At 48.3% G+C, this 27,508-nt stretch overlaps 1 protein-coding gene across 1 annotated transcript in view; it reads right to left on the reverse strand.

Moving 5' to 3' along the window:
• Positions 1-27,508, reverse strand: part of LOC144179419 (uncharacterized) — a 132,118-nt gene that overhangs the window by 57,027 nt on the left and 47,583 nt on the right. The window contains exon 2 of the mRNA XM_077707774.1: positions 822-1,822. Within this exon, the coding sequence (XP_077563900.1) occupies positions 822-1,822 (1,001 nt within the window). The remainder of the gene's footprint in view (positions 1-821; positions 1,823-27,508) is intronic.

The raw sequence follows: 27,508 nt of genomic DNA on the forward strand, positions 1-27,508 counted from the left end.
ATCATGGTGTATACGGAACTTTCGTAACCTTGACGGTGGGCTACTCAGCTTAAGGCTGTAGTCGCTGCTCGCGGTTTGTGACGTGTAGTTTTCACTGCCGCCATGTTCTGCAGAAATTGTGACTGTTCGCTGAGTAATTGCACTACGTCCTGTAACACGACCTCGCGTAGTCTTCACAGCACGGCGCACGTCGCCGTCGAGCCATTAATGTAGGATGCCGCCTTTTCCCCCTGCGGCAGCATTTGGCCCACACTGCGGGTAAAACAGCCATGTGTACTATTTGCTTCCCATTTTGTAGCTAATGTTTTTTTTCGGAATACGCCAACACATTGCAGCTAACTTTGTAAATCGTTCGCACACTGAGGCCACAGACCGGCCGTCTTATAGGGAAGAGACTGTGGCATGGCGAACGAGACTGGAGCTGTTTATACTATGAAGTTTTTTTCTGTCTCCCGTTTTATGAGACTGAAAAGTCGCCAAAATTTTATTTCTACTTTATGGCGTCACCCTGCACTCAACGTTACGGGATTGTCATGATAGGGCTGTTTCGGTTGGCAATTAGCAAAACAGTACTGCGCCAGTTAAAACTCTGGTGAGCAAGTGCAATTACAACTTGGGTGCGGGCTGCACCGATCACGGAATAATGGTTTGGTTAAGTGAGACAATGAAAACGTTACAGACTAATCATATTAAAAGCTGACTAAAAAGGGTTGGAGTAATGATGAAACAAAAAAATGGCATCAATATACTTTCAGCTGCGGTGCTCTCGTCTCTACAAAATTAAATTTCGACTGTAAACTCCGGAAGCCAACTCATCTTACCTGTTAGGCTCAAGTCAAAGGACGGCCCGTCAATCTTGCCGAGGTCCTGAAGCGTCCTCCAGGTTAGCGTGACAAGCTGGTTCTGCGATAAGTCCACGGTCAGAAGATTGGGTGCTCCAAGGAACATGTTTGCTGGCAGCACGCGAAGGCGATTGTAGGAGAGATACAGGATTGCCAGCCGCGGAAGCCCGTCAAACGCCAAAGGGTCCACTTCCACGATGGCGTTGTATTTGAGGTCCACCTCGACAAGCTCGGGAGCTCCAGCAAACACTCGCGCCTCCAGCCTCTGAATCTTGTTACGGAAGAGGTCCAGGCGGTTCAGTTGTCGGAGCCCCTTAAAGGTGCTTTCGGTGAGGTTTTCGATTAGGTTGTCGCTGAGTTCGATCTCTCGGACACTTCCCAGGTGAGCGAACACCATGTCTTCGATGCTCGATATCTGGTTCCTCTCCAGGAAGAGGTGCGTGAGGGAAGGGAGTTCCGTCAGGACGCCATCCGCCAACCTGGTCAAGTTGTTATCGGCGAGCTCTAGTTTGCGAAGCCTTGGGAGGTTCGAGATGGACTCCTTCTCTAGAGCAGTTATCTCGTTGGAGTCTATTGATAGCACTGTCAGCCTACTCATGTTGTAGAAGGCGCGCTTGCTCAACGCGCCCAGGCTCATCTGGGAGAACTTGACTTTCTCCAGTCGGGGCATCTGGCGAAGGGCGTTCGTGGGCACGAAGTTAATCCGGTGGGTGCTGGAGGCGTACGTGGTGAAGCTGACTGATTCCACGGATGGTGCGCCCTCGAACACTTTGAAGAAGGCGTCGTCCGCGGTCATTGGGGCAGTCACGAAGCACTGGACGTCGGTGGCCTCCTCTGCGTCACCCTCCTCGACGTCGCAGCGACAGTACATCGGTTGGTAGGTGGCGTCGCACAGCGTGGGCGAGGCACCTTTGGAAGCCTCAGTAGTTACTGCCGTGCAGAAGATGGCGGTAGCAATCAGTACGCATGCGGCAGGGAGCCTGGAAAGGAAGAGGAGATAAATAGGATTAACAAACAGATTGGCCGAGTTCCGTTAAAAACTCCTCCTCTATTAGCCAAGTTATTAAACCATAAAGCACATTGATGATATTTTAAATTTACAACATGTAATTGCGTCCAGCGAAATCTTGCTGTCCCAATACCTTACTTTAAACGAGAGAGACGTACCCATAGTAAACAAGCTGTAAACGCTATTGATATTTCATTTTATCCCGATAATACAGTCATCAGCCTTTATTGCGTGATACGTCTCGTGGGTCACATAAAACAACCCCTTTATTGGGCGCGTTGATTTAATTTGCTGCACTAATATGTTATTGTGTTAATGTAACAAGGCTGAAAAAACAAGTTGAAACTTCAGGTGAATCTATTCAATGAACCAAGGATATTAACGTAACGTACTATTATTGTGTGCTAATGGATAAGCAACATTCGAAATGAGTAACGCAAAGTCTAAATGCGAGCACGGATTGGATACATTGACAGGAACTGTCGACGTTGGATAAACATTTTGTTATTAAGATTGCCAGACCAGTCTACTGGTCAGTTAAATTGCCATTTGGTAGCAATCAATTGGGACCCCAGCAGCGGTCTCGTCCTGGATTTTTGCGTGAAACGGGTGCAGTCTTGTACACAATCAAAAAGACTCACGTTAACCCCAGATTGCTATTTTAAATATATTGGCGGGCTACGTATATACTCCCATTCACACAATTTTGGTTCTAGCGTAACTCAACAGCTGTGAAAGTTATTGAAGGCGATTGGAAAGACAGAATTCCTGGTGTGACCAATTTCTTTATTTTATTTACAAAATACTGCAGGCATAAAGCTGAAGCAGGAGTGGTAAGCGCAATAATGAACAGATAGGGCACACGTGAGGTTTAGCATAACACGAAAACAAACTTACAAAACGGGTTACAAAATGGACGGATTACAGTAAGAGAAAACTCAGAAAAAGGAGGGGGTGGCGAGGATCCTAACGCCGAAAGAAAACAATGCAACCAAACAATACACTAGTGAGGGGAATAATGGAAATCTTTATTGCGTCCCTAATAGAACATGCGCGTCAATAGGATCTGTCGACAGCAGGGCGGTGAATGGAAAATTGATCCACTCGGAGGATCTATTGAACCTAGACCCCCAAAATACCCTTGTCTTCGCTATGTTTTGTAAACGCCTCACCGTTTTTGACTGTGCGTGGGTGTGTACAAAATGTCGGCTGACATCATCATCATTATCATCATCAACAACAACAACAAGATCATCAGCCTACTCAAGTTCACTGCAAGACGAAGGCCAGCGTACACATTTTAAATGCCAGATTTCCGAGAAATCTTGCTTAATCGAGGTACAAAAACAGAAAACGCCTCATAGCGTCAATCTGACCTTAAGGATTCGCCAAGGTCAAGCCAGCGACTCGTATACGATATCACGTAGTGGAAGCGTCTAATCGTTTGTCCCTTCCATGGAGAGGGTGGTACAGCGGGGGATAGGGAAAAAGTAAGGTCGCGTGCCACCAGAAAATGATTGATTGATTGAGAACACGTTTATTTCATTTTATTGCACTTGGGCGCTGCTATGGATAAGGGTCGGTAGAGGATTGGTAGAGAAGGGGAAAGTGAAAAAGGATAATTATTCCACCATTTACTGCGTCAGCGGCCTGGACGCAACACTGTGGTCGCCTGGAGTCGCAGCCACTCTACTGTCCTGCGCGTCGGCGCAAAGTCGGTCACCAACGACTGGTGCTGCGGGGTCCAATAGAAAAAGCAGCTGGGCGCGACACAAGCTAGTAGCGTACTCAGCAGGAGCTCTAGGTGGCAGACAGGACCAAGACTGGACAGACGTGGGCCAGGGTCCAAGTCACACGTTGGTGAGGGCACGGTACCGAATACTGTAGTGGGGGCAGTCCCACACTAGATGTTGTAGGTCTTCCCTGGTATGGCAAGTGCTGCAGGTGCTCGGGACACTGGGAGCGGCCCCATGGTGATGAAAACGGCGGAGACAAACGGTGGGAGCAGTGTTTCCGTCTGAATCCGTTGGATGATCACAGTTTCCCGACGTGAGAACTCACGGGAAGGAACTGCAGGGATCTGGAGAGGGTTGGCCATGGCTACGAAGTAAGCTGTCTGGCGGGCTTGACTAAGCTGCCGTTCAGCCGTGAGATCGGCTTCTGCTTGAGGGACGGGCAAGGACCACGTAGCCACGAGTGAGGAGGGGCTCCGAGCTTGCACGGAGAGTAAATGCGCGCATGCTAGTCGGTACAATTTCTAATTTCCAGGGATGCCGCAGTCTGCTGGAACCCAGTAAATGACACCACGCACAGTTCAAGCTCATGACGCAAGTGGACTGGAATCGGCTGGAGACGTTTAACAGGGCCGTCATGCGCACCTCGCGTAAAGCCAATTCCAAAGCTCCCAGAAGAAACCCACTAAACACGCTAGATGAAACCATTCATCAGCCTCGTTCCGCACGCCTGCTGAAACGTGGACTGGGTCCAGAGGCAACAGCTCTCGCCCGGTACATGGGCCCGCCACCTGATACGATGCCAACCTTTTCCACCGCGAGGCCACCCCGGTTGTCCCCTCAGGTGGTGGAAAACAAGCCTCTGACCGGGCTACATGTCCGTACCTCCGGCCTTCAACAGCCCACAGACGTAGTCCTTGAGTTCCCTGACTGGGAGCTGCGACAGAAGCGCTGGTTGTATCCGGGCTTTTCTGGAATCCGTGGCCTACGACTGCTTCATCACCCCGGCCTTGACGTGTCCCTCTTACCCTTCCCTAAACCAAAGCTGCGCGTACGAGTCACTCCGTGGACCGCATAGCTTGCTAGCAGAATATAACCATTCGGGATGGTCTACCGGCGCATGTATTGACATTGACATTGACCAACGCAAACTCAAACAGAGGCAGGGTGATCATATCTAGTGCAAATAAAAAAAACTGGTTTGTCTTGAACACATTTTAAATTATGGAGGCTAAAAGCTGTAAATAGGTCCCGATATTTAAAAAAGTTGAGATAACACAATATTGTAATGGGCTAACAGGTCATCAATTATGACAAAGTTGTAGGTGTATGCTGCAAATAGTAAAGCCGATGCTAACATCGACTAGACGGCTACAAGCATGTCACAATGTTCTAGTCGCTGCCTTTAAGGCAAAGCTCCAATGGAGTTGGCACGACGAACACTGCTTTTATGCTGCCATTTATGAATGACATGATTCGCAATGGAAGTAGTACAAGGACCGCCCCAAAAGTAGAAACTTTTTTCTTAATAGCATATGCAGAAAGATACATCCCAGGACTTGTTGGGATCAAAGTGCAATCAGCGCGACCACCGGCCAGCCGCTCTAACTTCTGAGCCACAGGGCCATTCCAGCATACACTCGTAGACAGGGTTACTGTGATATTTATAGAGCACGCGAAGAATGCGAAGTGGGATCATAAATTATCCACGCCCGCGGGCAACGATCCACCAAGCACGTAGTGGAGCCCTGGTAATCAGCGTTATAGGAGCTTGACGAGCCGTGGGACGAGCCGCGGCGTCAAATAAAGTACCACGGCCAAGTGTGATTCATTTCGGCGTCCCAAGGTCTGGATCGTAAACGAGTTCGGGGAGAAGCTGCCGGCTTCGTAAACGGACACCGCAACACCCTTTCGAGACCCAGCAGTGGCTAAGACATTGTGCTAAGCGTTGTGTGGCTCAGTGGCTAAGTCGATGAGTGGCTGTCGCCAAGGGCAGGGGTTCGATCCCCGTCCCGCCCGTCTATTCAACGATGAAGACAATAAAGAAAAACGCTCGCCTGTCAATACTGCGAAGCACGTTTAAAGATACCCGTGTTGCCTGTATTAGTTAATTTAAAGCCATCCTCGGTGGCGCGACGCATGGCAGCGGTGTCGCTTCTGCGCTCAAACCACGTTTTGATTTGCGTTGACTCGAGCACCATTTTGTTCATCAGACCTGCTCAGTAAATATTGGAAGTCGCGCCAGTGGGGAAGGAGCGCGTTTCCGTTTCTCACTGTCCAAGATAACAGTGGCTATAACAGACGGCGAGCAGTGGTAAGTGCGGAAGCTGTCTCTAGCGTGCATTTATCTTTGTCCGCGCAGGCCTGTTATTGGATACGACGCTGAACACAACGCTGCTCGCACTTATCTGTTCTTTGTACGGCGCGCTGAGACACTGTCACTGGCCCATACCAATTCGCAGTCTCTTTCAGTGGAAACGATGCGACCATGCCTCATAGATGAGACTCCAAACAAGCATCCCGCTGCAATCGAGCGAAAGGGCCCGTAGAAGCGCGCCTGTGCGCCTCGTACAAGCATGAGGCTAACAGACAGACTGCGAGTTGGCGTTGGTCACAAGGCGGCGACCAGCAGGAAGTGAGGAATCGGCCTAATAGCGTAAATAACTTCATGCTGTCTTCATTGTCTTGACCGCAGAACAAATGACTTGCAAGAACGCCCATGCTGCTGCCATATGGGGGAATCGTGTGGAAGGTGAAAGGTTCTGAATTTATGTGATGCTTGCCTCTCGAGCAGCGGCCAAAAAGCTGGAACCGGTGCACCAGAAAAGGCGCGGTGATAATATAAGGAGAAGATGTACTATTTTCAAGAAACTTCTAAAGATTATTTACCGAATTTGTTGGCCTCCATGAGCCGAGTCAGGAGCAAGACTTCGGTAATGATGCCATTATGTTTTGGCATAAATAGAGCCAGCTTAATACTGCTGTGCGCCAAACTTATTGTCCTAGATCAGAGATACCCTTGGAGTGTGAGGCAGGCTGTAAAAAATAATGCGAGAGGCAAATCTTGTGGGGGTATATATAGAATGAAAGAACATCTGGATGTTTAGCAGCTGAAAATTTTTTATTTCACGACTGTAATGAAATGAGTAAATGATTGACAAGGTTCCATACTGGCTATGCAATAACAAAACATCCGCACTAAAATGGTTGGCGGTAATGATGCGTATCGCTTGATTTGGAAGTTGTTGGGCTCATTTTGACAGGCATTGGTTTTTCCACACGTGATGAGGTAAAATGTGTGTGGCTCTGTATAAAAGGGAAAAAAAATCTCATGTAATGTAGCTGATACACCTCGCTGGAGTACAAAAATATTTCTACAAGTGCTGTTAAAGTTATTTCGCTTAGTAGCTTTCAAAATAAAATCATAAGGTAAAGTATTACCTTCCTTGATTGTTCGATGTGAAAAAAAGCGTTTAGACGTAGTTGTCTCCACATTGTGTGACATAATATAGTCCATGTCGTTACTTTTGTATGAACGAGAATAAAAAAAATATGGCCTTTCAAAGTACCCTTTTGTTTTCAAAGTTCAAGTGATGTTTAAACATTCCACAGAAAAGGTGTTACCTGGAAATTTCGCGTCGCTGCGAAAGCAGTAACTCCTTTAAATTGCCTTCCATTCCAGTTACTGATTCTTTTCAGTACTTTTATATAATCAATATTGTCGCTCTAGCCTTTGAATTATTTCCATATGATCAGAACGACCTCTCATTTTGCCCACGAGTTGGCCCGCGTCAACGATGTGGTAAGTGGCGTCAACTTGAGTTAAAGGGGTGACATCTGCATCTAAATGGCAAACAAAGCAGATGAGCGGAGAACTACGCGTTATTGCACGCATTTTTTCTTTTTTGAAACCGACCGGGGAGCGCTCAGAAAGGTGGGTGAAGGCTACAGGAACGGCAAGGGAAAGGGGAAAAAAAGAGTGCGGAAATGCGCAGCACTCCGCACATGTGTTTGGTACTTAAAGGGACCCTGCAACACTTTTTTCAACTTTTTTTGAAATCTTAAATGCTTGCAGAACGTAGTCGACCTACACGTCCAGTACGTTAAATATGGTGCCGCGGAGTACCTCTGCTAAAATTACTGCTCTATGCCAATCAGATAACTTAGAAATTCGCTCAAAAGATTTTTCTCTCTTTCGCGGTATTGGCGTTCTTCCACCGCTAGAATTACGTCACTAAGGCCATGTAGCGCCTGTTGGGCAGTCTTACGTCAGTTGCAGCAATGAACGCATTCGATAGCCACTTAAAAAAAAAATGCCACAAAGCACAGCAGAAACGGAAGGCGTATCTGCTGCGACAAGCAGATCACGCAGTGCCTCTCCGTGCTGATGATAGCTAAAGCTTTCGTACTGCTTCCAGACGCGAAGGAAAGAGTGAAAGCGCTTATCGGAAGTGTAACAGAGGCCCTTTAAGAAACCCATCATCTTCGTGACGGTGCATGCTCGAGCAGCTGAAAAGTGTGGTCTCTCTAACCTCAAAGTATGCACAACCCTATTATTGCACAAGGCGGGCACTCATGCACACTGCGAGGAACCACCGCGGGTTCGAGCTAACTGAGCACGCTCACGATACTGAAACGCCGTCGCGCCAACTCAATACCGCCTCTATTGGGCAGGTGGAGTAGGGGCGACGAAGGAATATGCCCAGTGTAGTTCATCAGAAGAAGGCGTTTATTTGCGCCAACCCCTTCAGTTACATTTCAAAATCTCCGTGGGTGAAAAGGGGCGATGGGCGATCTGGCGCCACGCGCAAGTGTGCGCGTCATCGGCGCGCTGAACCGGTGGGCTCAACAATAAGGGCAAAATCTGGGGTACTGGCCGATGGGCTCGCAATAGAAAGACACTGTCCTCCCGTTCCCAGGCGCGTACCGCACGGCGTGATCGTCGAGTGTCAGGTACGGGTAATAGGTGGGCGAAGGGACTGAGGATCAACCGAAGGCACGGGCCGGCAGCCGGAAGGGCTTGCGGGCTTAGAGCCGGCGCAAAAGAGCTGCGAGCGGACGGTGAGGGAAATCGTTACGCACCTTCGGCTGTCGTCGTGAGCGTCTCCCCGAGTGGACCCCCGCGCAGGGCGCGCGTTTGCGTCCCGGCGAGAGTGGGGTTCGGGAATCGTTCAAACAGGCCAATTAGGTGAGGTTAGCTCCAACACCAGGGCGGAACGCCCGCTCTGTGACAGTGTTTTATCGCCGCAACGGTCGCTGCAGCCTTCACCTGAGGCCGGAGTTTCAGAAGACGGCTCGGCTCTACACCGTGGCGCCGAGACGAGCAGGCATTTCGAGGAGAGAGGGGGAAAAGCGCCGCGCAATGGCACAAACCTAGCGATCGCGCAATGGCTCGGGCGCCAGGATCCCCACAAAAGGCGCGAGCCAGACGTGAAAAGAGAACCGGACGTAGCATCGCATAGACTGACAAGGGAAATACAGTGGAGGGCGTGAACAATTTCTCCGATATGTGACGTGCTCGAACGGCGTTACTAATTCTTCAATTTCGTTTAGCGCCAGCAAATCACTTTAAAATTCCGTACTCCGAAAGTGCTGGAAAACGTTCAGCCGTCGAAAATGGCACCCGTACCAGGAGCAGCAGAACCGCACGCGCTGTTGCTCGTTTGGACAAATCTCCGCGCCGGCCTTATTGCTCCGATGCACGCTCTCTAAAGCACAACACCTTCCTTTTCGTTTGCGTTGTTCAGTACTCTCACCTCCCCACCTCCGTAATTGTGCTCATTATCTCCGCGCGAAATACAATTTACGTTCGCGGCAGCCTTCTTTCTTATCTTTTAAACGCTGCCCTTAATGGCACGCAATTTGTCCGCACAGATTGAAATGAGCATTCGCTGCGCTGTTTTCGCGCCGCTACAAGGTTACACGGTGTTTCGGCGAGCGAAGCGAAATCGATGGAGGAGGAGCTCTGGTCGGACATTTGCTCGCCGAGGGGAAGGAGGCAAGCGCCCCCCTCCTGCGCTCGTTTACCTTCACTTAGCACAGATGTACCCGCGTCAATCACCCCATCATCGTCCACGTGCGAAACTTACCGCTCTACGCGCTGATCGAGCACTTTCGAGGTGTAACACTGGTGGAACCGTGAGTACGACTTTTACGGCGGTGTTGATATTACATATTGACGCTTCAAGAAAACAACCTTTCTAACGCTTAGGCTCCGTACTGCCCTGTAGACGCGTGTAATGACCAGGCTCAAGTAATCAAATCGAATAAAATCAAATTAATTCAAAGTTTATTTCAACACTGGTTACAATGTTGCCGCCTCTCTGGCAAAAAAAAAAAAACTATAACAACGGCTTGCCAAGGCCAGATAGTCGTGACACTTAACCGATCAACAGCGCATGACGGCACTTTGATCTACCGTAAAAGTTTGCAGTGCAACAACAGAAAAAAGATTGCCTTCCGGTACATTGATCATATAAAGAACTACCCTACACAGGAAAGTACGTGATACTACATACAAATGAAGAAATGTAGTACAACTAATATATTGTCACGAAGCCAAAGATAAGGCAGTCGTCTTGAAGGAAAAGCACGTTTATTGGAGCGAACTTGTGCTCCCCTTACAACTCAAAAAGTACACAGGCGGCGAAGCAGCAGCCAACAAAGTGACGTTCTTGGGCGAGCGTCGGGTAGTAGAATGAATGCCGCGGCGTCTGCCCTGCTGGCTTTTATCCTTCGGCGCGAGCGAGTGTTTCCCGAAACGTCGATTTACATCCAGAACATTGTAGATCAAAGAAGATTATTCCAGACCAGTTGACGTTCGGGCGAAGCGCTCTCCTTATCCCAATGAGATATCCCGTGCGTGCGGCATAAAAATAAATAATGGAACATGCGCTTCGCTTGGGACACAGATAACAGAGCCGGGCGCAGCCGGGCAGTAAAAACAAACCATAAATAAACAAACCAAATGCATGGTTCGCGGATGTATATCGAAATATATGGAATATGTATATCGAAATATATGGAACAGAATTACAATACTATGAAAACACAATCTTCACGACCACTCTTGCCAAGTCGAAACAAAAAACAAACTACAAAAACAAAAATACAGACATACCAATTAACTTAATTGGTAGCTGAAGCAGAGGTTGCGAAATTCACCACGTGTGAGCCTGTCACATTGGGTTAATTGACATGTTTCTTTCAAAAATGGGGCACTCTACTGTAAAGGCTGTAAATGGTATTCTGTGCGGAGACAAGGGACGGTATATTGTTCGAATTCTGTGGTGCGCCCCCCCCCCCCCCCCCTAGCATGATTCAGCTTTACATTTGTCATTTCAACAAGCAGTTTAAATGGGAAAAACAGCCGAACAAGCTATTTTATGGCTGGAAACGTGCTCTAATATCCCCGTGCAGACACATAGACCTAAAGACACGGCATATTGAGCCTATGGGTGCGATTTTTTTTTTTTTTTGCGGCAGAAAAGAGGATTTTTAGCTGTGGAGCATAATTTACTGCCACACCTCGTAAGAGCCCCATTTTTTATCTTTACCGGCTATATAAGAACCTGCGAAGCTGTGGTTTACCGGCTATATCAGAACCTGCGAAGCTGCGAAGAACAAAATCTGGAGGCTGCGGTGATTCCGTGCCTTCCTGCGGTATTTCTTATATACTGGGTTACTAGCTCCGCGGATAGACGAAGCCTAACAAAGGTTTTCGAAGTCAACTCTTGCGATGCGACCAATACCAAACCATATTTGATTTACATTCAAGTTCATTTGTATACGTCTTAAGTGTTCTTACTGAAATGACGCTGGCACCGTCTGTCAGTGAGTATTGCTCACTTTCTGTGCCCTGAAAGGACAGCTGTGACCGGGATGCCCTGTTTGTGAACGACGGCCACCCAAGTCTCAACACCAATCAGCACCCGGTGGGCTTTAAAAATTTGGTTGATCCCTCTTTCATAGGAATCGGTAAAACACGAAAGTGAGATGTGCCTTCACAGGATCAGTTGAATGTTTATTCTACGTCGATATGAACTTGCACATCGGTATTTATATTTCGTCGGTATGGCACCGTCAGTCTTATCAACATCAGACACTGGACTGCACGCGCCGGAACTCTGCGTGAACCCGAACGAAACCACACGCGCTCGCAAACCATGCGAACGAAACCGAACGGAGTGCCAGCGAGTCGTTTGGTAACCTCACGTTCCGCTGCAGTGAAAGAGCATGATTTGCGGGGCTGTCTTGTGGGTGTGCTTGGCGAGCGACAGCCTGCTAACGCGTCGCTTTCGCAAATGTGCGACCACTGCGTCCCTGCTCCGTGGAGTGTGCGGCAGACGGTTGCGTTGCGACGAGCTCAGCTGGCGCCAACCTTGGGCGCTCATTAGCGCCGTGATGCACTACTTCACTTCACCTCTCTTAGGTGGCAGCATCATCGAAATAAAAGAGGTCACATGAAAGATATATGGCGCGTTCACACGGCTGTCTGCGCTTCAGCTCGTGGCGGAGTCGGTAAAGCGCCAGGCACCTCGAGTTGCGGCGACGGAACATCCAGCTAGAATCCTGGCACAGGTGCGTTTTTCTGGCCTTGTTATTTCCGTGAAGGATATGACGTCAGTCAGATCTTGGTGGATGCCGGCATAAAACACTTTTGTGTTTAAAAAAATAGCTTTCAATGTAGCAACAAATTGAAAAAGTAACCATGCGAGATGTAAGGCTATGAATTTATTTCGAACGCAATATGGTGTTGTTCCTTCAATAAACAGAGTCTGTGCGACATGGAGGGAATGAAGTACCTCTTCGAGGGCGTAGGCGCTGAAGAGCGAAGCGACATGACTAGAGCGATCTTGTTTTCACGAGCACCAACCAGTGAAGGGTTTGAGGCTATAGAGTTTCTTAGTAAGTATACTAGAGAGGAAACTGCAGCTGGTAATCCATGTCGTCGTGAGGGTTTATGGGAAGACCACCGCTTTTGGCTAGGGCTTGGCATGACAATTGTATTTTTAAGCGGTTTTTGGTATTTGATTTCATCACTATGCATTAACACGTGTACGAGTTACGAAGAAGCCTAAATCCTCCCTGTTCCGTGGTAACCGTGTTCGGCGAAAAGGCAGGCAGTGCATGATCGTACCTGACGTTGGTCATGCCGCAGTCGAAAGACGTATGACTGAACGGGTAATATGGCGCCGCGAATGCTGTAGCTGACGAAAAAAACCCGACGAAGACAAGATACGACAGATACGGGCGCCTGTATCTCTCCTATAATTCGTTCGCGACTGTTTAACGCCACGTTTTCTTTTTTCTTCGAGTATCGACCAACTCGCTCAGCAACAAGTTTTGTTATACTGTAGCTGACGGTCGGTGCACCGGTTCACCACGAAGACGACGTTTTCATAGGCACGCTCAAAAAGGTTTCCAAACTCTTCAAACAACTTATTATCTGAAATAATGGTAAAATTAAGAACATAGGAGTCCCTAACCAGTTTCCCGCAAAATATTCACATGGCTGTTATCTACCAGCTTGGCCTGCAGAATAGTAGGCATAACCGTTGCTGCAAAAATACGGTTTACTTTATTTTTGCCTAGCTTTAAAACAGCCTGTTTTATTTTCCCCATATAATAACACACCATTCTTTGCGTTGTTTGCGGCACTGCGTTCGAATATACGGCCACTAAAGCGCTTCAATCCAATCCAATGATGAAACTAAGGCAAGCGCATGATGTAATGGCTGTCCATAACTACACAGACGGCCTTGATGTGAGCCGCATAGACGCTAGCGCCAGCTTCCTCTCTAGTGTACATTTTAAGAAACACTATGTTTGAGGCCGCATGGCCAGGGAGGAAACCGTCAAACAGTACTGTTCCGCTGTTGCGCAGCTCGTAGCGATAAAGCCGCGTTTCACGTAGCCGGGACGTCAGCTGCGCCGCTCCTACGGGCGGAGCATAAAAGCTTAGTATTTTTTTAACCCTGTTAACCGTTTTTATCCTTCACTTCCCCCACAATCATTAATCATCATCGTCAGAGAAAGTTGGCTTTCCCGCAGAGCGTAGTATTGTACAAGGGCATTACAGAGGGCACCCAAGCTTCGCTTTAATATTGAGATTCTAGATTACCAGAAATTCAATTTGCCTAACCAATCTTTTTGAAGATGGCTGAAGTTGCGCCCGTTAACAAAGCCGGTAAGTTAAAGCCATGCCTCTGTACGTCTGGCTTCAGCCAAGAGTAATCGATTTCTGAAAAGCGATTGTGTATGTGAGTAGAAAATTCATAGCAAAATGTAAAGTACAATATTGTAACCCTCGGAGCTGTGCTGATATAGTTGACCACTGGTGAAACCAAAATATTGGGGAAACTCTTCCCGGTATAATAGTCCAGCCCCCTCACAGAATGTTTGACCAGTGTAGTTGTCATCTGCTGACATAGACCAAACTGGTTCCATTAACCCTGACTGAATTAATAGTGAGCCATGTCCTCCAACAGTCTAGTTCCCATTTATTTACGTGAATGAACCTTTTTGCGCCATAACAATACAATTGTGAAAGTCGGACAAATGACAGCAACCTTCGTAATTCTATACCCTAACTCACTGTTTGCACATCTCCACACAAGCAGGCAATCCCCGCAGTTCTGCGTCCCGACATAAAAACCAATTAGTGCCCTTACACTCTGTTAAGAAGCATGACCTGCGAAGCTATACGCAGTCGACGGTGTGCACGAAACAATACAAGTTTGTTTGTGATTTGCGGTAGAGGATAATTTCTAGCCAATGAAGTGAATGACATTTGGATTGACCCGAACTTTATTCTAGCGGACAAACATGGAGCTGAGTGTTTCGCTATACTGTGTTCAGACGCTATGTTCAGACTTCCGACGCGCAAACGCCATATCGTGGTCTATGGACGTATAAAAACGACGTGTAATGCAGTTCGGTGTGCCGAGACGTGAAATGACGTCATTCTTTAAAGTTATTACGACATTTGAGGCAGCAGTCTGAAGCTGGCCTCAGGCGTAATATACAACGGTGAAAATATCGCTCGGAAAGCCTTTCAAGCTGAAGAAAAATTATGGGCTCGCGTCGGCGTTCCAGCCGGCCAAGTTGATTTTCAACCGGGCGGGATTCGTCGAAGTGGAATTTGAGGTGGCAACGGCAGCGGCTGCATGCTGGGAAGCGGCGGCCTTCCTCCATTGGTTCTCCGCAATCACCTGATAATGGCGCTACCGCCGCTGTGAGCCTATTGCGGAACTTGTGAAAGAGGCATCGGTGGTGGCGGGTGGAATAAAAGTTGTTAAAGAGGGGTCGGCGATGGCGAGGAGGAGCCCCGGAGTGGCGCTGAGTAAATCGGCTTCACCGGAATGAAAATTGGAGACTAGACAAATAATGTTCCGCAGTAAAAGAGTTCCTTACTGCTGATTTTAAATTTACTGTAAACAAACTGCCCAAGTACCGCTTAACGAAAAACGACCGAGCAATGTACAAGTTATATATATAATAAAATAAAGTTTGGCGATAACTTGTTTTATTTCGCGAGCGCAAAAATGTGTGGGTGAGGGGTGCCGCAGGGCTCTACTCTTGGGCTCGTAAGTTTTTGTTCTACATCAGTCATTTATTGTATTTTCTAACCCGTTGAGAGTACCGATGTCCGCTGACACAGTCAAGTCTCGTTAATATGGACCTCGTTAATATGGACACTCCGCAATATAAACGAAAGTTCCGGCAACCGGTCTCTCGCCACACAATTCTGCCCCCGTCAATATAGGAACCCGCAGTACGACTATAGACGGGTATTTTGGGGACGAAACGTGTAAATACAGGCATATTTGTATCGTCAATATGAACACGGGTCCACAAAGAAAAAATAGAAAAATTGACTGCAGACTTCCAGAGGCCCCAGCGCGCATAAGGGAATCACTGCTGGCCGAAGCATACAAGGCCGAAGCATGCATTTATGTTGGAACGCTCTTCCTTCCAGTGCCATCGAATTAGATGGAGAACATTTGCGACCAACTCTGAGGTAGTGATGACAGGGTGACACCCCTTCCTTATCAAACAAGAGGCGGTCCTGACGCTCAAGACAAGATAACAGGATGGCAGTAGTTCGTTCCAATATTCGCTGCGCGTAAAGGGCAAGGCTGTACGCTTCTCTAGTCAGTTCGGCGGACTCATTGGCTGGTGCTAGGCGTAAACGGACCGAGCTTTCAGCTCAGCCGAAAAAAAAAAGCTATGCAATTCAAAAGTGAGACGGCTTCAGGATGTGTTCCTTGTTTGTGTTTTTTGCCTTCATTCGTTATTATAGACAACTCACATAATGAACTACTTTTCTGTGGCAAGAAGGCGTCCATATAAACTAGATATGATTGTTGTAGTTCTATTTTTTACAGGCGAGGCTATAGGTAAATATAAAGTTAGAAAGAGGAAAAAATTCCCAGAGTTTTAACCTTGCCTACAACAACCAGCTTAGAGACAATACAATTAATTCAACGCAAAGTGTTTCATGCCTAGCGAGAATAACTAGATTATGTGGGGATCCTGACGCCCAGGCCATTGCGCGATCACTGGGTTTGTGCCATCACGCGGCGCTTTTCCCCTCTCTCCTCCGAAATTCCGGCTCGTCTTGGCGCCTCTGTGTAGAGCCGAGCCGTCTCTCAAACTCTTGCGTGAGGTGAAGCCTGCAGAGACCGTTGCGGCGATAAAACACTGTCACGCAGCAGGCGCTCCGCCCTGGTAGCGGAGCTAACCTCACCTCATTGGTCCGTTTGAACGATGCCCGAACCCGACTCTCGCCGGGGACGCGAACGCGCTCCCTGCGCGGGGGTCCGTTCGGGGAGACGCTTCCAGGACGCCGAAGGCGTTGGCGGAAGGTATGTGACGCTTTCTTTACCAGCCGGCTGCAAGTCTGTTGCGCCGGCGAAAGCCCACCAGCCTTCCGGCTGCGGCCCGTGCCTAAGGCTGCTCCTGTTGCCCCTACGCTTGCATATAGTAAGGCCGTACCTACCACTCGACGATCACGCCGTGCAGTACGCGCCTGTGAGCGAATGGGCCCCGTCTCCCTCGCTGCTGCGAGCCGATCTGGCCAGCACGGCGATGCGCGCGCACAACGTGCGTGCACCCCGGAATTTGCCCTGACAGAAGAGCCCACTGGCTCTGCGCCGACGAAACGTGCGCACTTGCGCGTGGCGCCCCATCGCCCCTTTCACTTAACGGGAAGTACGTATACCTGTGCTGTAAATTGTGAAATTGGGACTGTAAAATATGTGACTAGAATGTTAGTATAAAATAAACGTCTTCCCTCCGTACCCTGGGCATATTCCTTTGTCGCCCCCTTCTCCACCTGCCCAACAGAGGCGGTGTTAGGTTGGCGCGACGGCGTTTCAGTATCGTGAGCGTGCTCAACTAGCCCGAACCCACGGTGGTTCCTCGCAGTGTGCATGAATGCCTGCCTTGTGCAATGCTAGGGTTATGCATATTGTGAGGTAGAGAGACCACAATTACAATCTCTTAAACATACAAATAGGCAGCAAAAGAATGAACGCGTTTCAAGCGACAAATAGTTGGGCTGCCGTTCACTGAAAAAAATTAGCAGTGGCTTAGCTCGGCTATGCCAGGATATATGTAGCCTGAGCTAAGGTTTAGCTGGTTACTCTTTGGTTTCCCGGTTGTCTAGGGTTACCTGATTATCATGCTTACTGCTGCTTAAACGATTTCCAATCCAATCCAATCCCATCCAATCCAATCTAATCCAAACCGATCCAGTCCAGTTCAGTTCAGTTCAGTCCGGTCCAGCCTAGTCCAGTCCAGTCACTGCTCCTCGCACATGCGCAGCACTGCTCTCCAGGAGCCACAAGAAACGGCTATCAAGCGGCTCCGGCGTAGCGTCAGACTTGGCTACTGCGCAACGGAGGCGCACAGCTGGAAACGCGCCGGCGCCATTGCGTCTGCCGCGGCTATGACGTCACTCCTCTGGAATTCGCAGACCGGCGAAGGTGCAGACCCAATTTTCTACACACCCGCACTCCAATTAAACTGGTTTTCCAATCCAATCCAATCCAATCTAAACCAATGCTCATCACGCTTGCGCAGCACGCCCTTCATGGTCCACGCGAAACTGCTCGACCTCGGCCATTGTAGTATACCCTACAAAACCCAATTAGAAAGTTGAGCTGCTCGTGCAGCGGGTGCCCGACCTCATCGACCTGGAGGGCACCGAGCGGGCCGCCCAGCTGGCTGCAGACCTTTTACACCTCGTGCTCCCGCCTGACAGCAGCCCAGGGGGCCTCAGACTACGCCTCCTGCTGATTCGACGCCCCTTGCTCACCGGCCATCCCATACGGATACGCGTGTATCCACACACCCGGCACCCGTGCGGCACAGACAGCCGTCCCGGCAGCTGTGGTCCGCCGTCCCAGAATCCTTCTGGCCGTATTAGCCTCCTGCGTGTGAAGGCTGTCTGGGCGGCGGAGGGGAAACAGCGCCTGAAGCTGTCTGTGTTTGCACGTTGAGCCCCTCACGAATCTTGCTACGTGTGTCCATAGTCTAGGTAGAAAGGTGGCGGTGCTCGGAGGAATCCTTCTCGTGTGTCGCTCTCGCCCGACAGGCAACGCAAGGGAGCGCGACGGAGCGTCGCTCTACGTCTCACTCAGCGGGACTCTACGGCGTACTCCGTTTTGAACCGGTAGCACAAGTTTCGTTGCTTGTCTCTTTTTTCTTTTTTCTTTGCTGCATGGATGTGTTCTTTTTGCTTTATTTTGCGCCTGTGAGCTGCGTTCATTGTTTTGGTAAGTATGCATTGTTCCTTCTCTTTTTCGAAATGTATCAGCCCGTACGTCTGTCTGACAATCCATCCGTCCAATCACGCGCGTGTGTTTCTATCTTTCCGTGCATCCGTCCGTCCGTCTGTGCGTCTGTCTGTCTATCTGCCTGTCTGGTAACCAGGCGGCCCATTACTCATAAATTCTCTTCAAGTGTATGCAGTCATTTGTATAACAGATCCATCAAAGATGCGCTCTATAGGTATTCGTGGGCCACACGGACCACACGAATGGCCGGTGTACATGCCGCATCCTTCCAGAGTGCGTTTAGGCACGTAACGGCAAGATCCTCGCACTTCGTGTGATGTTGTGGTGCAGTTTATGTGCTTGGCGGTCCGTTTGAGTGGTCCTTCCTATGAGAGAGCAGCTCGTAGATGAAGGGTGACTCCGCCAGGGTATGAAGTGCATGATGGTGCAGTTTATGTGCTTGGCGGTCCGTTTGAGTGGTCCTTCCTATGAGAGAGCAGCTCGTAGATGAAGGGTGACTCCGCCAGGGTATGAAGTGCATGATGGTGCAGTGTATGTGCTTGGCGGTCCGTTTGAGTGGTCCTTCCTATGAGAGAGCAGCTCGTAGATGAAGGGTGACTCCGCCAGGGTATGAAGTGCATGAGAGAAGTGGAGCAAACACTGCTCGATCACTATCTGAAAATTTTCATTTCTGCATCATTTTGGTAAATGTATTACGTTTTCGTGTATTTAAAGTAGTCCACGGTTTTTATGGGCACACTGATTCCAGTTTATATCCGTCTGACAACCCGATACATCTAAATAAACATTTACGGCAACATCCTTGCCCCATGATAGCGTTGTTTTCTCTTTCTATTTTATTTAAGTTTTGCCTAACTGATGAAACCTTGTTGGCATACTTTTCCTGCGTTCAAGAGTCTCTGCGTTCTCCATACCTGTAAACATTTTGGCCAGTAGGAGGAAATTGCAAAAGAGAAGAAGGGCGTATATCGCAGGGACTCACACAGGGCGTGCTTTTTCGGTGTTAGCCGGGAGGAAAGGGGTTGAATCGGGTGACAGAAAAACAGATAGTTTATCACGTTCATGTAACCAGAGAAAGACAATCGTGTTTAATAAAGTGAGGTTTCGAAATACGGCGAGATGTAGTTCATTTCAGCCTACGAAGGCCCATTGTTCTGTATGATGTTGCGAGCGGAAGCTGGTGCCCATCTGACCCTCACGTACCCGTCTGCAGAAACTTCATTCGGGCACCTCTCCAACGCCTAACTTCTCCTTCTCTGGCCCTTGTACGCGAACAGGGATTGACCTCGTTGAGACACGCGGAGTGTTCGGCCAATGTTGCGTGAGCGCCATCTACGCATTCCTTGAAATTCAGTTGCGGCATGTGCGGCCTAAGCTGCGTCCGAGTCTAAGTTCTCGAAACTGCGCGGCCGTGGTTACGTGAGGTACTGGATCACTGAGGGGCTAGAAGAACGGCGGGGGGACGTGAGAGCCATATCCGGGCAGCGGAAGGAAGAGGCTACCAGAGATCGTCCGCGTCACGGTTTGTTCCGTTGGTTTCGGAGCAACGAACATCAATTTTCCCTCGCCACCGGTCAGAAGTGTGGCGCCTTCCCGACAGTGGACAAGTCCGGAAAATGTAGGCGTTCATTTCGATTCGTAGGGCCGTTCTTTGAGTGGAAACAAGATGCCTTTCGAACACAATAATCTTAACAAAACTGTGATGCTTATGATTCCTGAGGACAAGCGGTCATGCAATATGTTTTAAAGCATCGGAATTAGAATCTATATTGGGGCTATGTACCGCAGCCCTACGCCCTCCAGCCGGGTTTTAGTTCCACGGCCTCCGTATATTGCAGCTTCATTTATAATTATACTGCAATGCGCAGGAGTACTCCTCTCTGCTCACACAATAAATAAACAAATTACTGACCCTTGCTGCCTGTGCCTGGCATGCAGAAATTTCTAAATCAAGGAAGTCTGGTAAAGACCAATAAAAAACGGCCGCCTGGCATTCCCCAACCACGTGTCGAGTATCACAATATCACAAATAACAAAATGAATATCACAAAATATTTTTTTACTGGCTTTATCACAGCTATCACAAGTATACAGGAACCTTTTGCTGTTAGGGAGGACTCCTTGAAACGCACACCAATGCAGCCAGGCAGTATCCGGAAGGAGAAATTCCTGTACATTCACGACACCGTGTTAAAATTACTTGTGACGGTACCTGTACGCGCTGGTAGTCAGTAGACATGGCAGGTGCAATCGGGCACTCGCATATTCCTTTTGACAGCGCTTGTTCCCCACGACGAAATGTGTCAATGAAACTGAAACTAGAAAAAAAGTCACGACCAGTTATAAGGCAGTCGATTTTGATTGATTGTGGGGGTTTAACGCGCCGACGCAGCGCAGGCGATGAGGCGCGCCGTAGTGGAGGGCTCCGGAATAATTTTGATCCCCTAGGGATCTTTATAGTGCACCGAAATCTCGTACACACGGGTGTTTTTGGTTTTCGCCTCTAGCAGAAAAGCGGCGGCCGCGGCCGGGAATCGAACCCGCGACCTCGTGCTCAGCAGCACAACGCCTTAGACACTGAGCCACCGCGGCGGGTACGGCAGTCTATTTTGATTACCTAATTGCTAAGTCTGGTACCTTTTATAAAATACCTGCGAAGGAGGTAGGTTTTTTTGACGTTTAGATTGCTTACATGTCAGTGTTGACTGAAATCCTGTTTCAGCGTTACACCCGCCGCGATAGCTCAGTGGTTAAGGCGTTGCGCTGCTGAGCACGAGGTCGCGGGTTCGATTCCCGGCGCGGCGGCCGCTTTTCTGATGGGGGTGAAAAGGAAAAACACCCGCGTGTACGAGATTTCGGCGCACGTTAAAGAACGTCAGGTGGTCAAAATTAATCGGGAGCCTTCCACTACGGCGCACCTCATCGCCTGCGTTGCGCCTGCGCGTTGAACTCTACAATCAATCAATGTCTCACCGCTCTAGATTTGTGACGTCACAAATCGTAGTGCTGAAATGTGGTCCGGGGGCCAATATTCGTGATCGCTTATTTGGCAGTTAATGGGTCAATAATTAACTGCAGTGCCGGCTATTCTTATATATAGCACTGCAATCTGCCGACGTGGGCGAAATGCTTTCAAATTTCAAAGTCCATTTAGTTTTGCCCCTTGACACTGGTGCAGTATTGGTGCTGACGCATTAATTACGAATTGCAACAATACTGAAAAACTACGCCGCAGAAGAACAGTGTAGAGAGGGGACCCTCCACGCACCGTTTCACGCTGACAGATTCAATTTGAGTGTGACCAACAGTTCCAGCACCGAGGGCGGAGACGTTGGCTATTATCTGCGGCGTGAAAAATGGCCGTTCCTGTGGCTGAATTATTAACGTGATAAATCGGGCTTGACGGTGACAAAGCTTCCTAGCCCGACGAACACGGGTGCGCTAGAAAGATCGATGTGCGTTAAAATTTAAAGCAACTCGTATCTATATATTTGTTCTTCCCTAGTCGTCCGCTGTGCGTCAGTTTTGTACAGGCGAACTTTTTCCAACAGAAGTTACGTGATACGATTTTTTTACAATTTTACGTTAGCGCCGATCCGCATGAATAACACAGGAGCACAGCAGTACAAGCGGTAATGGGTCAGGGAATAGCTATAAAAAACCAACATGCTCCAGACCATACAAAAATTATTACCCGTTGGAGCACCAATAAAAACGTGCGTGCCTAGATCTTTGGGACCATTTACCGGCCTATTTCTACGGACAGGCAACGCACGTTTAATATGCCGCAATACTGTTAATGGTATTGCGGCATATGGTATTGCGGCAATTGATGGTATTTGAATATTTTGATTTGAAACGGCAAGTTTAAATTCTGTTGAAAAAAATAAGAGACCCGTAACATAAGTAATAAGACATGTTCTGCATCGGAAATTTGTTCGTAGTAACATTTGTGATTTGATATACGTTCTGCGTCAGAGAATGTCTTCCCGCGGCAAGGCAATTTCTTGAGCAAAAGGTGAAGAAAGGTCGGCCTGGCTTCTTCTATTTCTAAACATCAATGTGTTCTGAATTTCGTAAGAAAAACGACGATTTTTAACGACCTGTATTTGTTTCAAAACGAACGTGATCGTTCCCCACAGATGAATACAAAGCACCACTGCACAGAGCGAGGAGACGAAAGGTCATTAGGGTCCTTCAGAAAAAAAAACGGCGCAGATGAAGATGAATCTACAAACAATTTAAGCGAGAACTCGACCCACTTTGTTCCATGCGCTCTACACTCGACGACAGAAGCGGCACAGCCTGTGCTGACCCTATTTTGTTCGCTGCACCACTTATCGACGTATCGATCCGCACTCTTGGCGCTGGCACCGAGGACACACAGCGCTCCTGGTCTTGTTTTCCATTTATATAAGATTTTCGCTACGCTGCCAACCAGCGAGATTCTTCGGCACAATCGGCCCGGTCTGGTGTCGGCACGACAAAGGGGGCGAGGGCGCCGTCAGAGCTTCATTATGCTTATAGGCAAGTTCTCATCTGTATAATCCAGCAGAATGCCATTTAAATCACGCCTATAAACAAAGAAAAAATGAGGGAAGCTCACACTAACGCGTAAGACGTGAAGGTAGCGAAGCTGCAGGACGCAACCTTCACGACTATCAGGACGAAGTCAACGATTGCAGCCGATTTGCTTCTTCTTCGCTGCCGCGGCGACCTTTACTCCATTATTGTTGCTCCAAGTGTTAACTTTATTTTTTTAAAGTAACAATGATTGCAAATCACCTTGGAGGGGCGTACGCAATGACGTGTCGTTCTCGTTCCGCCATGGTTACGACGAACGCTGGAGTCTTTCTCGGTCCGAGCAAGTGTTGCCAGGATTACGGAGAACGATGGAGTTTTTTCGCCAATCTTGGCCTATCTTTTAATGTGGGTATGCATGGCTTGACGAACGTGCGCAGGGGACGCTGGGCAGTTGGTGCGAGGCACGCGCACACGGGCGCTGTGCATTTTCTTGTTTTTTTTTTTTAACTGTCGGGCAGGAGCCGCAATCGTGGCGAATCTCCCTAAGTGTGTATGCTTGTCATGCCGAACGTGCGCAGGGGACGCTGGCCGGCTGTCGTGCGGAACGCACGCACTAGTGCTAGGCACTGCCTTGGTTTTGGTAAATGGCGGGCGGTCACCGCGAGATCCGCACTCACATGCGTGCGCTCGACAATTTCTTAGCTTTTTTTAACTGCGGACACAAAAAAATTACGATTTGCTAAACAGCTTCGCCGTTAAAAACACCCTGTTTTTGGCCTGGATTACCATACATAAACCTATGCGAAGTCGGAAAGCAGAGGCGTCGCTTGATCGAGACTAGGCATTGATAAAAGTTTCTCTAAATTGAAACTGTCAAGACGGTTTGCCCTGCTTAGTAAGTGTGAGCAGTTGAGCAGATTTCGGTCCAATCGATTTTTGCAGTTTATCGTCAGTACCCTGACAATTGTTGCCGTCATTTCTCATGTGTCAGCGGCACTGTCATTTGTTATCTATTTCCTATGGCGTTTCAAGCTCTGTATGGGATAAGTAAGGCGTTTGTAGGTCATATTTATGAAAACACCACGTAGGCGCCTTGGCATAAAACCGTTATATGAACTCACCCTTACGGGGCCGACAATCTCGAGGACAGTTTGTTTTGCTTACACCTCCCATAGCTCTGCATTTCCACATCATCTTGAAAAGCCACCATATACACCCCTGACTCGACCTCGACTGGAAGCCCAGGATACTATTTTCCAGTAATGCGCTAAACCTTGCCGCAGGTCACGAACTGAAGCTTTTATGTCTGAACTTGATACTTCATGTCTTGGGTGTCGACCCAGTAGGGCGGCAAGGAGAAACTGGTTTAGTAACTGAGTACGCGCATACAGATTTAGCGGCACTTAAAAGTGCCGATGCAGAACACACATGAAGCTTTTCAAGATGCGGGACGACCATTTATAATAGAAACGGCAAGTTATCTTGGCACAACAAATTTTGATTACTGGGAAGAAACTACAGCGGGAAAAGAAAATGACGAATATCACGGCGCCTTTCGAGACTGGTCACTCAGATGGTGTTTCCTTTCTTTCGGCAAGTGTTGCATCTTGCACCCTTCAGCGTGAAAAATATTTGCTGATATTTATAGAAGTATCTACCAACGGGCAGCATCCTTCTGCCGCTGGTGTTAAGTGTGAGTTCTTTACAGCCTGATTTGGCGATGAGTAGCCAAAGACTTTGGGTTATTCAGTTGTTTTCAAAGTTTTTTGTTCTGTTTCGCCGAAGACGTTAATTTATACTATTATAGCTGTTAAGTGCCATTGCTTCGCCATTTATGTATCTTCCCGCAGAAACAAGGCGTAGGGAATAGCTTCCGTTATTTCTTATCCGCATTTCCAATGTTTCCTTTCAATATTTTCGTGTTTACCCTTCGATTGTTGAAGAAGATGTATAACTTGCACGTTTTTCATTTCGTGAAATCCTTTTTGGAAAATTTTTACTCTTTCTATTTTACTCATTTTAAAAATTTTCGAAATTCGGTTAGACAAGTTATCTCCAGTTACGTTGTTAAAACGATTAAATGTGTTACTGGCGCCAGTTATACATGCTCATTTTCGCTATTTCTTTATTCGTATTACCAACGGCCTTTTCTGACATTTTCTTGTTCGTTCTTCGATTTTTGGAGAATGTGTATATGAAGAATATTTTGGATTTCGCAAAATAACTTTTTTCTATTTTGCTTGTTGTTTGGGGGGGGGTTCAGAATTCTCTTACATCAATTGTCTTCATTTGTGCGACTATAACTATTATGTGTATTACTTCAACCAATTCTTCCTTTCTGTGCGAATGAACGGCGTTACTAGGTCCAGGCTTGGGGGTGCTCGGCAAGGAATGCTATGCAATAAAATGAAAGCAGACAAATTCAACGGTGTCTTTCCGCACGTTGCGCCCCTTCGGCGCGTGGACGGCCGGAGGAGTGCGTAAAAGGTTAGCAATATCATCGAGGACTACGACGTTTGTGCTTACCAAATATCGGAAAGAAAAGAGAACGGAGACGCCGTCTCAGCAGCGCGCCACCAAAGAGGATCAGAGGGAACACGCCAGGGATGCGTCCTGAACGCGCCGATGAACGATTGCTTCTTGCGTTGCTTACAGCAATGCACATTTCGCCCAGTGAACCATCTCAAAGTGCCGACAATGCATTATGTGACCTACATCGACCTGATCTTTTGGGGGAGGCCTAGACGCGCACCCCAAAGTTTGGGTCTAAGTGTTCTGTTATAAGGCGTGTTTGTTGTGCATCCGAGAGCCTTTGCAGGGTTTGGTGGTTCGAATTGAATATGTGCGCATGGTATGCTTGAGAATTCGCACTGTCAGCTCTCTGTGTACACAAATTGGCCGAACAGCGTTAACGGAGTTGGAATATTTACCGAGTAACACCAAATCCTCGCAACTCCTGTTACCGTAACAAATCTCGATGATATATTTGTAGAAGCGCCGGTATCATCCCCGCGACAAAAATGTGGACGTTAATGAATACGATATCGTATAGTGGGATGGGGATGTAACCAGGAGATTTCTAAATAAGAGTTCCAAATCTCCAATATCCACACATCCACACACCCGAATGCGTTTCCGCACGCCTCGCGGCCACGTCCGGGCGAAACGGAGAGCAAATACCCTTGCCGGAAAATAGACTGCCGAGACGATACGTGCGCGCAAATGACCCCAGCGTCGTGCTTTTCGAAGAGCCATAATACCAGGAGATAAATTATCGACGTCGTCAAAGGTACGAGATCCTACCCCCATGCGGCAGAGTAATGCGCCATCACAAGCTTCGCACAAAGAAGCCTGACGTTAATTGAACAGCCGGGGATCAAAGCACCTTGCCGAAGCCGTACCAAAGCCTGTGAGCGGTAACCTAGGCCCCCACACGAAAGAATATCGCTACGCAAGGCACGCAAGTGACGCCTTTTCCAGAGCACCGCACGTGCCGGCGAAACGGTCGATATACTCAGCCCGGAAAACAAGAAATATGACACGAAAAGAAAAGCTAGAAATGTGGATGCGGAAGTGCCGCACAAAGCCGAGGAATGAAATCTCAGCTGCCAAGGCAACATCGGCAGGCGGAAGAAGCGAGAAACGGTCGAAGCGTCTGACACAGACGCGGAACGCCAATCCACGCCACCGAAGAAACGACATCGGGCGCCGGTAGGCAGGGAATAGCTTTATAAGGTGCCAGGCGTAGAAGCGCAAGGGTGAGAATCAACGGCGACGGAATAGCGCTGGTACGCTAGGTATGCGCGTAATGCGGATGCCCATGCCGCGTACGGAGTTAGGAAGCGAAGCGTAGGCTCGGCATTGCCAACACAATGACACTGGCACGAAGCCAACGGAAATGAACGAATAGCATTTTGAAGCGTAACATCAAACCGGTGAACGCTAATCACAGGCGAGTGAAGAAAACACTTTATTGAAGCTCTGCAAGAAGGCGCGGAACTGTAATCTGTACGTCGGGGTCAATATAGCGGCAAAACGATTACGGTGTGAACACCTTGCAGGAAATAAAGGTGTAAAAAACGGCGTAATGGTTATTAAACCTAAGACGTAATGTCAAGGGTATATGAGGCAATGTCTCCGTTGCCACAAAAGAAATCGGAAGCAGCGTGTAAGCATGACACGCGTGCGAGGTACGCGTAGATTGCCTAAGGGGCGGAATGAACGAAGCACAACTCTAAGAGACGCCTTAGGAAGCAGTGTTGGACACCTTAAGGAAAACGAGCGCTACAAACCAGGAAAGAAAAAAACGAAGAACCCTCCCAATAGAGGCAAGCGGGATTTCGGGAAAACACTGTGGTTTTACACATTCGTAAATAACCACCCAGCGAGTTGATATCTCCCACTCGTTTTTTCTCGAAAATCCTGCCCATTTAATTGCCCGAAAACCACTTTCAGGATTTTGTCCTAACATGCGGATAAGAAGGCCAGGAAGATTTTTTAATATGCATCGTTTTTGGACGTAAAACTCAGTGGAGTTTTCCCGCGTTCGCTTAGCGGTCGCTATCTGTTGACACCTTCGGCAACTACGCGTTTCCC

Source organism: Haemaphysalis longicornis, unplaced genomic scaffold (genome assembly GCF_048455015.1).
Source record: "Haemaphysalis longicornis isolate Haplotype H1 unplaced genomic scaffold, Haemaphysalis longicornis Haplotype H1 scaffold_4, whole genome shotgun sequence".
Lineage (NCBI taxonomy): Eukaryota > Metazoa > Arthropoda > Arachnida > Ixodida > Ixodidae > Haemaphysalis > Haemaphysalis longicornis.